Below are 12896 nucleotides of genomic sequence, written 5' to 3'. Positions count from 1 at the left end.
TTCATAGCCAGATTTTTGTAGTTTTTCTGTTTTGAGCTTTCCCAGGGTATGTGGGTATGGGTTAGGGAGGAGAAGCCCACAGGACAAGCTGGTTGTTAGTTCTGTTCTCAGTTACACAAGAGTTGATCAGTTCAGTTCTTTAATATCAGTTCACATTTTATGTTCAGTTCTTTAATATCAGTTCTTTAATATCAGAATTTTATGTTCCTAGATCTGGCTCAGCACAGCCAGCTGGAGCCAGATGTCATTCCCTGGTTTTTTATATGCTTGCATTTTAAGATGCATTGTGAACTACTTCATTTAGAAGTGCTACACACCTTTCATTTTGTAGTATGATCTGCAGCTATTCAGTGTGTAGCTTGACTTTAGCAATTTTAATTTTTCCTCCTGTTTCTTTGACTTTACTGCTTGCTTTCATGCCTCAGCAATTATTTGCTATAATCTTTGCTGTTTGATTTAGCAAATTATTTAGTGTATAAATTGACACACAATATTGACAGCACTGCTGTGGTGTTTTGAATTAAAGGGATAAAATTAAAGGGATCATGACAACATATTTTTGAGAAAATCATGAGGAGGTGAAGCTGAGAATTGGAAGTCAGTTTCTAATAGCACTCCTTGCATTTTAATTCACTTAGAGTCTCATGAAATCATTCTGTGGCTCTTCTTTTGAACAATTTACAGTCAGTCAATTCATTGAGAGTACTTTTAGAAATCACATGAAATTTTGGATGGAGGAACCTTTAAACCATGATACTTTTAATATTATTTAGCCACTAAAAACCTCCTGTGGATGATGCCTGTTCTGCAATGTAACAGGGGTGTCTGTCAGCAGTTGAGTTCAAGCAGGCACTGTGTGTCAGTGTATACACTTTTAAAACTTAAATTAAGTTGCTCTATTTGCCCTTAAAGCACATTTCTCATTTGTCTGCTTGACTTGATTTTTGTTTTCCCTTCTCCCCGACTTTATTTCTTTAGTCCTTAAGCTCTGTGTTAGCCTCATCCAGAAAAGAAATCGAACAAATGTCAGACAAGATGAGGGCTTTGATATCAGAAAAAGAGACTTTGGCACAGGAGGGGAATACTTTAAAATTAGAGAGAGGTCCCTTGTTATCAAAACTTAAAGAATTGGAATCAAAGATTTCGTTAATGCAACAAGACCAAGAAGAGCTGAAGGCAGAAAATAAAAGAATCCTAAAGCAGAAGGAAGAAGCTGAGGCCAAAAGCCAGCAGGAGAGCACAGAAAAGGGAGAGTTGGCTTCTGAGAAAAGCAAATTACTCTCTGAACTCGAGGCAGTGCAGGCAAAGCTGCTGAAGGCAGCTCAGGAAAATGAGGCTCTCCAGTCCTTGGAGTTAACCTTGTTCCAAAAGCTGGAGGAACTTCAGGCCAGCAAAGATGCCATGGATGTGGCGTGTCAGAAACACGTCAGAGAATGGGAAGAGCTGGAGAGTTATCAGAAGAGACTTTTGGAAGAGAAAGATGCAGTTCTGAAAGACAAAGATGATGTTATCCAGAAGCTGGGAAGTTCTTGTGAGGCCTTGGCCAGAGACCAAAGGGAGCTCCAGCAACAAGTGTCAGCTCTGGCTGCAGAGAGAGTGTCAGCCCTGGGGGAGCTCTTGGCTCTTCAAGACAGACACAAAGCCCTGGAAGAGGAGCTGGGCAGGGTCTTGACAGGCCTGCAGGAAGAGAAGGAGATGCTCCTCAAAGGCACAGAAAAGCTGCAAGTGAGTTTAGAGCAGGCAGTCAGTGAAAACCAAGTGTTAAAAGTGAGAGAGGAGGAGATGCAAACCCAGCTCACCAAAGCGATGAAAGACTCCAAGGAGCTGCAGAATTCCCTCGAGAGCCTCACTTGTCTCCTGGAGGAAATGAAAGCCTCAAGAGACACACTCAGTTTGGAATGTAATCACTTACATCAAGAGAAAGAGGCTCTTTCCTCATCAGAGCAAAGGCTTTTGGCTGAAAGGGAGCAATTTCTCAATGAAAATAAGGCAACTGCTGCGAGGCTTCTGGAGGCCTCAGCATATGCTGAGCTTTGTGAGAGAATCTGCGCTGAGAAAATGAACAAGCTGACCTTGGAGAAGGAATCTGTCCTTCAGAAGTTGTTGCAGTTTGAAGAGCACAATGAGGCTCTTCTCCAAGAGAGGAAGGAACTGGAGACAAAATACTTGGAGCTTCTTGATGAGAACGAGTCTTGTGCAAAGGCAGTTTCTGATCTGAAGAGAGAACGGGAGCTGGACCTCTTGTCCAGGAATGCTCTGGCTGAAGAGAATGCCACACTCCGGAATTCCATTGAAGCCCTGAAGGGAGAACTCAGTAAGAAAACTGTAGAAAATCAAGAGTTAATGGCCTGTAAATGTGACCTTTCCAATCTCCTGAAGAAGGCCCAGGATGCCAAAAGAGCACTGGAAGCTGAGCTGGCAGCTGCAGCACACACCAAGCAGGTCCTGTCGTCCTCCTTGGACACCTGCTCCTTTGCCAGGGAAATGCTGACCAGGGAGAGGGATGAGCTGCAGGAGGAGTGTCAGAAATTAGACAAAGAGGTTGCTCTTGTGAAAGAATCCTTAACCTTGGAAAAGGAAGCTCGAAAACTGGACGAGAAATCGTTTCTGTTGGGACGTACAGAACTTCAGAGGAATATCAGCTGCTTGGAGAAGGAGCTAGAAGAACTGAGAGAGAAAAATAAAGTTCTGGCTGAGAAAACACTTTTAATTGAGGAGAAAGAAAAATGTGAAATGAAACTGGTGGAAATAATGAGAGAGGAACAAGTCATCTGTGCAGAGAAGGAGCACGTCACTGCCAACATGAAGAGACTGAAGAGTAACTTTGCCTCCGTGTCCAGGACAGCAGCCGAGTTCCGCGGCGTGCACAGCGGCATCGCCAGGAAGATGGATGTGCTGGAGCACGAGATGGAGCTGATGGAGAAGGAGGGAACTGAGTACCTTCAGGACCTGGAGATCCTGAGGAAGGAGCAGAAAAATCTGCTCCTCAGTCAGGAGGGACTAGTGAAGGAGAAGGGGATGTTATTCCAGGATTATTACAGACTCTATGAGGAGGTTAAACTTTTAGAACAAACTAACAGTGACCTGTCAGGCAAATTGTTGGAGTCTCAGGGCCAAAATCAGATGCTGCAGGAGCAAATGAAAAATCTGATTTTGAAAGTAAAAGAACTTGAGACTCTCCAGGCCCAAGCAGTAGTACAGAAACCAGAGGTATTGAAATTCATAGATTAAAGTCAAGTCTGGGGCTGGTTCTGCTAATCCTGAGCACTAACCCTGGTGTCCTGTGTGCACTTCCCTCACTTCCCTGCACACTCAGCACTGCATAACACACTGCACTTGTGGGCTCTCAGTGTGGCACTTGGGGGTTGTTGCAAGTTCCAACTGTGAGTCTAAAAGACACTTTTTTTTTTTTCCTTAAATATTTTTAACTACAAAAACCTCTATTGTTGCTGAATGTTGCAAGAAAACAACATAAACTGTGAATAAAAGGAAGTTGTGTTCCCTGAATCTGGGAGGAGACGTTGAGCAGCTCCTTCTGGTGAAGGACTCTGCAACATAAAATTTAAAGTAGTGATAGATAAGGTTTTAAATTGGATCTTTGTGTAATTTTATGTGCAATTACAGCAAAATACCAACCTGAGTTACTCCAAAAATATGAAAGAATGTGCTGCTTCTGTAAATTGGATAAAAGCAGTGTGAGAGAAAGGGAAAGATGTTGAGAATGCTGGGGTTCTTTTTATTCACAGAAGTGTTTTGTATTCACCACCAACAAATTCTTTATAAAATACTTTGATTTTCAGTTTGTGTGGCTTGAAGCCCAGAAAATCACATTGAACACAAATTGGAATCAGGAGATGTTATAGATTACACCTGCCTAAGTATTCTAATATCATTGTGAAGTATTTCCTTTATGAGGCCATAATGAACAACACTGAAATTATCCAATAATTTGCTTTATCTCCAATTCCATTATTTTCCAAATATTTGAGGTTTTGTAATTCCATATTTCTGAAAATACACCAGGCTGTTGGAAGTGAATATCTGTTGAATTACTGCTGCCTAAAGAGGTGAGGGCAATCACAGTGGTGCTAGTGAGAAATCCAGGAATTAAAATTGCTCAGATGTGACATGAGCATGGGGTTATAATCTGTTTCTGCATGGAATTGAATCCTCAGTTCATTTTATACTTTATGCAGCTCCAAAATGCAAAATAAATTCCTAGTTTTAGACTTACTTACCTGGGAAGCAGCTGACAAACCACGGAGCTGTGCATGAAGTGTTGATCCTTTGCTGGCAGAGTTCTGTTGGGAATAACTGGGGCTTTTTCCCCACCTCCCTTTATGTCCAGGTGGCCAAGCTGGCAGAAGATGTTTCCCAGGCAGTGGAGCAGGTGACCAAGGAGAAGGATGCCATTCACAAAGAGAAGATTGAAACTTTGGCCTCTCTGGAGAACTCAAGACAGACAAACCAGAAGCTGCAGAATGAAGTAATCACACTGAATGCTTATGTGTGAAAAGTCTTGCCTGCTTTGTGAGAGCAGCTGTTGAATTGTAGAGAATTGAGACAGGCAGGAGAAGATTCTGTGGTTTTCCCACTGTGAAAAATTACTGGATGAGCACAGAGTGATGGAAAATGCACGTGGTTTTCTGGTCACGGTTATTTTGTATTTTGTATTTTGTGTCAGTCCGAGGTGCAGCAGTTCCCTTTGGTGTCTGTGTCCTGTCCATGTCTTCCCACCACTCTGTGCTGCTCCAGGGCCCAAGGAAGGGGAGGATGCCCTGGCCCTTGGCTGTCCAGCACTGCCAGAGCACTGGGGGTGAGCACTGGGGGTGAGCAGCTGGGCTGCCCCCACTGATTGCAGCGGGATCTGCCAGTGCAGAATTAGAATTGGTGACGTTCATGTGGGAGGGGTTCCCTTCCTGGATTAAAAAAATCCACAGGGTCCTGCACTGCCATGAGAATGGCTGCAGATTATCTGTTATGTAATAATAAATACACTCTGTGGTGCATGAAAACAAATCAGCTCCATGAGCTGCTGGTGGGGGACACGAGCTCAGGAAATCCGTGCCCAGCACTTTGTCCCGTGCAGCAACATCTCTGCAAGGAATTCATTTCCTGGGGTGCAGGCACAGCATTCAGCCCTCCTGACTCTCAGAAAATAAGGTATGGAAAAGCAGAATTCATGAGTTATCTTAGAGGAATAGACATCAAGGGGACAGCTGGTTTTAGCAACAAGCTCTGCATTTAAAAACCAAATAATGCTCTGAGGGCTGCAGCAGTTAATGGAGGTGCCTTGGGCTTTACCTTGGGGTGTTGAGCCCACATTCCTGGAAACTGCTCTCCAGTGGGCTTGGAATTCTTTGTGCTGCTCTGTTTGAATGTAGAGGTCTTGTAACATCTGTGACAGGCTGGGTCTGGGTTAATTTAGGGGCTAAAGATGTGTATATATATATATATATATATATATATATATATATATATATATATATATATATATATATATATATATAAGATTGAAAATGGAAGAGCTCAAGCCTCCATTTGGCTGAGGGCTGTTTCCTGAGAACTGTGTGATTTCATTGATGTAATGAGGGTTTTTCTCCTCTTTAAGTTGGACATGCTTAAGCAAAACAACCTGAAAAACGAAGAGGAACTTAATAAGTCAAAAGAGCTTCTAAATCTGGAGAACAAGAAAGTGGAAGAACTTAAAAAGGAATTGTAAGTATTTCACTGTTAAATCTGTTCGTTTTTGTTGGTACATTTACCTTTTTTTTTTTAATTGTCTTTCAGCAACTTTCTGGTATCCTGACTTTTAAAGCAGATATTGGGTCAAAATTGTCTGCCAAATGTTTGGCTTGTGCAAAACTTGACATGAGAATGTTGCTACTAAATTGCTGAAGGGAATTAAAGAAATCCTTGGATAATAGTTTGAAACAATTTGTTTGTTGGAGGGTTCTGCCTCCCAAGGGCACGAGATAATATTAAAATCTTTATTAGAAGAGAATTCTGATTTAATTACAAGTACACTTGGAGTTTTAGGTGGCTTTGCTCATAGAAACTTGACTCTGCTTTTATTTTTCATTGATGGCTTTGTGAAGTTTATTTTTGTGTATTTATTTCCTAAATGGTGTAAACCAAATCCTGTACATGGGATATAAAACTTGAGTTAATTGTTCTTTATTTGAGCTGCTTCATTGGAAACCAACATTTGACAATGTGTACCACTGGCCACAGACAAATGAACTGAAAGCATTTGGAACCATGAAATTTGCCCTGTGGAATCTCATTGCAGCAAAGCTGCTGCTGTGCCACAGGGAATAAAGATCCCAGTTCCTGCTGCCCTGCAGGGGCTGCACATCCCCAGCTCTCAGAGGTCTCCTGCATTAAATCACAAACCACTTTCCACCTGTGCTCCCAGGGAATTGCTTGGCTCATGGAGCTTGAGCTGGAATCTTGCTGACAGCTTAAGAGCAGCTCTGACTAATTAATATTATATTAATATTATTGGAGTTCCATCTGTCATTTTGTGACAGCTCTGTGGTGACACCAGGGCACAGGGGCCACCAGCTCCCAGAATTCAGTGTCTGGCTGTGGCTTTGGAAAACCTGCACAGACCCCTTTGAGAAAGGCAGGATTTCCTTTCAGGAGCAACTCCTGCCTGTGCTCGTGGGAAATGACACAGGAAATGTCTGCTCTGGTCCTGGGGAAAGGCAGCAGATACTGGGCTGTAATTTGCCAGGCAGATTTTATTTATTTATATTTATAGGAGATGCTGCCTTGAAAATCTCCAGCCCCACCAGGTGTTCTCAGGACCCTGATCACTCTGAGGGGGTTAATGCTGTTATTTCTTAGATTGAATGTGGCCTGTGATCATCAGAGCTGAGACCTTGGGGACAGAGGGAAGCCTGTGTAGTTTTCAATTGATCTTTGCTGGTTGTTTTGTGTGTTGCCCTGTTTTAGTGACAGTAAGAATTAGCTTGGTGCCAGGGATTGCTGAGCAGCAGAGAGCAGAGCTCAGGGGAGCTGTGAGAGGTGAGGAGGGCAGAGGGAATGTGGTGCCCTTGGAGCAGGGGCTGGGCCAGGGCCAGGGGGTCCTTTGGGAAAGGCTGAGGGGAAGCTGCAGTGCCTGAGGCTGCTCCCAGGGCCATCCCAACAAACACGGGAGCATTTCAGGGACCCCAGTACTGCGTGTGGGGTTTTATTAACACCACAAATAATCTGTGCCTTAATGCCAGAAGCAAGAGGAGGAGGGGTTAGTGCTGCACCTCAGCAAGGAAGCAGGGCTGGAAATAGGTGAGAGGTGGGAGCAGCTTGCTCCAGTCCAGGGGATCAGGGTGGGCATTTCCCAGGGTGAGACCAGGTAAAAGGAACGGTTGAAAAATCAGAGTCTCGTGAGATGCTGAACTAAAATCAGACTTTTGCCTAAATATGCCAACAGATCCTTGTATTTTGGAGTGCTTGAATAAGTTTCTGACGTAAGGGTTCTTCTGCTTCCCACAGTTATAAAAGTATTTTTAATATTCTAGTCAAGTCTGTAGTATTGGCACACAGGAGTACTGCATCTCCTTTTTTAAAAAACAAAAGAGTAATAAAGATTACTATTCAGTGAAATTAAGGGTATCTTTTGTGCCTTTTGAAAGATGACAAATCTTAAAGATTTTCTGTTAGTCACTCATGTTACAGCCAGCATGCTGAATGTTTTTAAAAATTTGTTGCAAATGAATGTATTTTAAGGGAACTATACTCATTAGTAGCAACACAGGCTGATGAAAGCTGCAAAGCCTTTTTTCCTTCAGCTTTGGTTTTGTCTCATTTGCAGTTTTGTGTCTGTTAAAATAATGGAATAGATCAGGTTTTGCTTCCTGTGGTCCTGCACTTTTGGATGTCAGAGCTGATAGGGAGTAGTTAAATTATGTGGAGCTCAAAGCTGTTTGTCAAAAAACAAGGGGTTTTTTTGTTGCCTTTTTTTCCGAGTTTTCTTTCTTTTTTTATGCTTTTAAGCAATTGTGTTTTACCTCTGGCTGCAGAGTTCCCTTCAGTGAGCAGCCCAGGCTGCCAGCCCTGCTGCCCTGCACAAATCCCAGCCCGTGGGAATTCCCGAGTACCTGGAGCCCTGGCAGGGTTCACCCCGTCCCCGCGGTGTCCCCGGCGTTGTCGCGGCTGTTGCCGATGCCCAGCCCCGTGACCACGCTGGAGTTTGGATTTTGCCGAGCTGTGAAGCCGCCTCTCTCCCCCGGTTTTCCCTCTTCTCTCCGGTTCCCATGGTAACGATGCTCTCTGTGTGCTCGCAGCGAGGCGCTCAAGCTGGCAGCGGCTCACAAGTCCCAGCAGCTCGAGGCTCTGCAGGAGGAGAACGTGAAACTGGCCGAGGAGCTGGGCAGGAGCAGGGACGAGGTCTCGAGCCACCACCACAAGGTAGAGCGGCCGCCGCGGGCGGGGGGAGCCCCGGGGAGCCCGGCTGGAAAGGAGCAGAGGTGCTGGGAGTGCTCAGGAATAGATGTGGAAGCCACCTGCACGGGGAGGTTGGAAGTGCAGGCTGACAGAAGGTTACATAACCCGGGAAGGGGACTTGGGAAGGCTTGGGAATGAGCAGAAATGAAACGTGCTTTAGCCAAGTCTATTAACAGAGAGTTGCTATTTCTGTCGGGAGTGATTTTGTTACACAACTGTGGAAATGTCCATCCACCACCACTGAGGAAATGTAATTCTTTAATTCTTATTCCTGCTCTCCCCACTGAAAACAAAGAGGATTTAGGATGCATTTCAGAATACTGTGTAAAACTGTTTGGTTGGACTTGTGTCTGCTCAAACTTCACACTGTGCTGCAGCCAGGCCGTGGGTCCAGGGAACAGAACCCCTGCAAGGGATTTTTCTGGTGGTACTTAATTCTTTTTACTTTTTACTGTTACATCTGAACATGTTGTTGGAATCCTAAAATATGGGCAAGTTACTCAGCTTGTGTCAGTGGTACTTGCCAAAAGATAAAACAGATTTACAGCCCCTAATGTGGAGGGTTTAGTTCTTGTGAAGCAGTTCCAGTGACAGGCACGCTGTGAAGGAATCTGTGGAAGATTGCATCCAAAAGATCCAAAAGCAGGGATGTCAGAGACTGAGGTTTGTGTCCTGCCTTTCTGAGAGAGCTCCTGTGAGGGAGGGGATCCTGTTCCCCGTGACAGGGCACAGACTCTTCACCCTGCAACAGGCTCAGTATTTTTAAAGCCAAGAGCTGATTTTTCCCCAAGGATCCTGTTTGGAAGTCCTGAGGATGGGTGACTGCATCCCTGGCTAGTTTGTAAATCCTTTAGCTGCTGGCAGGAGTAATGCTCAGGCTCCTTGGTCCTCAGGAGCCTTTGGAGGTGAGGAGCAGAGTCCCAGACGTGTGGGCTCAGCACTGACTCATTCCCCATCTGAGGAGCACAGTGGGGAGGGCACATCCCAAACAGCCAGTGGGAGCTGCTCCCCACTCCCACAGGCTTTCCTAAATTATTTCAGAGTCCTTGAGGCAACCTGTTATTTTCAGGGAGAGTTGTAGCTCCAGAAGGATTGGGCAGCATTGGTCAAATCTTGCTGCATTTTGTCACCCGGAGTGGCCCGAGGGAGGGGACCCTGAGCCATGGGCTGGCTGTGTCCCTGCACTCCCTCTGTGACCTCCCTTGTTTGCAGCTGCCCTCAGGGAGGATTCCTGCTGTGTGCACCCTGCTGGCTGTGGGTCTGTCAGCAGGGATCCCTGTCCCTGCCAGGACACACAGCTGCAGTGTGGGAATGGGGGATGCACAGGGATGCATCCAGCCCTCACAAACTGGAATTGTCTCAGCTCAGCCTGTCCTGCCCATGAGGAGATGGCTCCAAGAGCAAGGGCCTGGAGGAGCTGCTGGAGCTTGGCTGCACAGCCCGTTTGCCTTCTTCAGCCCTTTGTGTTGCACTGTGTCCCCTCCTGGAACATGGATCTGAAGCTGGGGAATGTGGGAGCGCTGCCTGTTGCAGTTCCCAAACGTTGCATTTGGGTCTGAGATCTGGTGAACAGCTCAGCCTCCCAAAATCCTGGGAGAGGCCTTTGGTATCCAACACCTCCCCTCTGCTGTCACACCATGCTCAGTGGCCACGGGCTTTGGGCTGCCTGGGTTCAGCAAAAATGTCACCACAAAGATTCCTCCAGGAGATTTTGGAGTGTCCATGGTGGCAGTGAAGGGTTTCCCACAGCAATCTGGGCAGTGGGGAGGAAAGCAGAGCACAGCAGAGCTGTGCAGGTACCTGTGAAATGCATCAGGAAGGGCACACACAGGATTGGGAATTTGGAGCTGTTGCTGTGGTAACCACATAAATTCTAACAAGTGTGTTGTCAACTGGGTTAGACAATCTGTGGCTGCTTGTGACACACTTTGCAAGTTTAATGAATTCTGTGTCATGAATGATTTATCTGGACATCTAAAGGTTAAAGTGTCTCATGCCAAAGATGCTGCTGGAGCTTATCTGTATTGATCCATTAATAATTAGCTGATTGTAATTAGTTAAAGAGTCGCATTCAGATAGATACTGAGCTTGGGGAACTTTGCTGGCCCCAGATTATTTGTTGTGGCATTTTGGGAGCCTCAGACCTGCTCAGGCATTTGGAGTTCATTGGAGAAGGTGTAAAAATACCCAGCAGCTCACCTGGCCCATCTTTTATTAACAGTGTGCAAGGTCTGCTCTGAGGGTGCTGAGTGTGACTGTAGAGAAATGCCAGTGCTGGCAGAGGACAAGGAATCCAAAAAGCCAGCAGGGAAGTGTGGTGGGCAGGAGCTGAGTGCCCTCACTCAGGAAATCTCCTGGAGGAGAGGGCCTGGAACCCAGGGGTCAGACTGGGGCTCTGGAGAAGCTGCAGCTCCCTGGAGTCCCATTTCCCAGACTTGTCATATTTGTCCCTTTCTTTCAGCAGCCTGTACAGATGTCAGGAGTTCACACAGGCTGCCTCTGGGCAGGGAACCAGACAGAAACTGGGAACCAGGGGCTGCTCTGGTGCTGCTGGTGGAACTGGGTTTTGACTGAGTTTGACCTGCAGGAAAAACTGGGCCATACCCCCAGGAGTGCCTTGATGCTCTGCTCTCCCACAGTGGGCACTTGCCTTGAGAGACACATCTTGATTTGCTTTAACAACTATTTTTAGAAAACTCTCTACACCCTTCTAGTATCTATTTTTTGTATCAATAGAGTTGTGTGATTAATCCTGGTTAATCCCAGACCTGGAGGGTTTAGCAGCACTGCAGCACAGGGAAGGAGAAGGTAACTTGTCAGGAAATGTGGAGGAGATGGCTGCTCTCAGGGAGCTGCATTTAGCTGAGAGCTGGGGGCTGGCAGACACCCTGCCTGCTCTAGGAAACGTGTTTAACACCTTCTGTGCTGAACCTCAGGATCTGCAAATGCTGAAAGAATTCCCTGTGTCAGGGACAGGAGCTGTTGTCAGGGCTCTGGGGTTGCCATTATAAATGGATGTGTTGCTGACCTTGAGGATGAACCCTGGCAGTTGTGAAATCCCCCTGGAGCCTGTGCTCAGGGAGTGCTGGTACAGACAGTTCTCAGAGCAGTAATTGCTGGCTTTGGCCTTTGAATAAGAAGGAAGGAGGAGTTGGTGAAAAATAATTAATTTGCCTGAAAAAGACTTATTTTCTAAACCATTCCAGAAGATCACTTGCCCCAGTGTTTCTGTGTTGGGCCTTTCTGTTGCTTTGCATTTCCTATCCCAGTTTAGACCCAAGAACCAACAGCAATAATTTCAGCTGAAGGCTTTGCAGGTTTTAAGAGTGGCCTCACTGAGTTGCAGGTTCAGGATGTGGTAACAAACACCAGGCAGCAGCTTTGGGATCAATAATTCATCTCTGAGTAACGGGGCAGTAACAAATCCAGGGCAGTGGTGCAATGATCAGCACAGCAAACCCAGCAATTCCCCAGGGCTGGGCTGGAAGCCATGGCCAGGGACACAGAGGGTTCTTGGGGGGGCCTGGGAATGTCCTTTAGCACTGGTCTCACCTCTGCTGTGTGCACAGGACATGGAAATGCTCACAAAGCACCTCCAGGCCCTCACCAGCTGAGGTTTGGTCACTGAGCAGTTTGTGTTTGGGTGCAGGTGCTGTGCCAGTACAAAATCTGCTGCTTTGAGGACCTGGGGGCTCTGCAGCCTCTCCCACGTCTCTTTTATGATAATGATGCTCTGATATATCACACCAAGGAAACAATCTGTGGTGTATTAACTGGAGTCTGTCTGTACTTGTGTTTTAGCTGGAAGAGGAGAGATCAGTACTCAATAACCAGTTATTAGAGATGAAAAAGAGGTAAGTTGTTCCTGCTGCTGTGTGTTTAACCCCACAGTCCTACAGAAATGGAACACAGAAACACTGCCAAGAGCTGTTCTTTTCTGTTGTGTCATGGTTAAAAATGCTGAGTTGTTGCACTCTTTGGATTAGAGATGGAAGCATCCACATTTGCTTTAGTTCCACACCTCCCACATTGTGGTAATTCCTATTTGCAGTGACCAGTTTAATGTTTGGTTTTAGTGTGCTCTGGAATGTTGGATTGTCCCTCAGTCTGATAAAATGTGTGTGCACAGATCTGACCTGGTGAGCTCCTGACAAATAATGGACAATACAGTGAAGCTGAGGGGGGTTATCACAGGGAAAGGGAAAAGGAAGGAAAAGTTACTGAGCACTTGCTGCTCTCATGGTTTCAGGCTGTGGGTTCCTTGTGGATTATTGCAGTTCATTCAGCACTGCTGCTCAATGCCAGGACATTTGTCCTGGGTGTCTGGGGCATCCCTTTGTAAGCTGCTGTTCAGGGAAAGGCCCCAGGTCCCCAGGGTGTGTCTGCAGTGCGTGCTTGGGAAGCTGATTGGCCCCTGTGCCTGGAGGGAGATGGGGCTTTCCAAA

The 12896-nt window shown here is 46.0% G+C and overlaps 1 protein-coding gene across 9 annotated transcripts in view; it reads left to right on the top strand.

Annotated features, from left to right (window-relative positions):
• Positions 1-12896, top strand: part of CLIP1 (CAP-Gly domain containing linker protein 1) — a 58718-nt gene that overhangs the window by 39246 nt on the left and 6576 nt on the right. For all 9 annotated transcript variants that reach the window (XR_013184623.1, XR_013184622.1, XR_013184620.1 and 6 more), the window contains 4 exons: positions 4349-4486; positions 5612-5718; positions 8292-8415; positions 12253-12305. Coding sequence is in view for 2 of the 9 variants with exons in the window: in XM_077187706.1 (XP_077043821.1) it covers positions 4349-4486; positions 5612-5718; positions 8292-8415; positions 12253-12305 (422 nt within the window). In the remaining 7 variants the exon portion in view is untranslated. The remainder of the gene's footprint in view (positions 1-4348; positions 4487-5611; positions 5719-8291; positions 8416-12252; positions 12306-12896) is intronic.

This window comes from Agelaius phoeniceus, chromosome 18, assembly GCF_051311805.1.
Source record: "Agelaius phoeniceus isolate bAgePho1 chromosome 18, bAgePho1.hap1, whole genome shotgun sequence".
Taxonomy (NCBI): Eukaryota; Metazoa; Chordata; class Aves; order Passeriformes; family Icteridae; genus Agelaius; species Agelaius phoeniceus.
The sequence above is the reverse complement of the archived record's forward strand: the minus strand, read 5'-3'. Positions and strand labels throughout refer to the sequence as shown.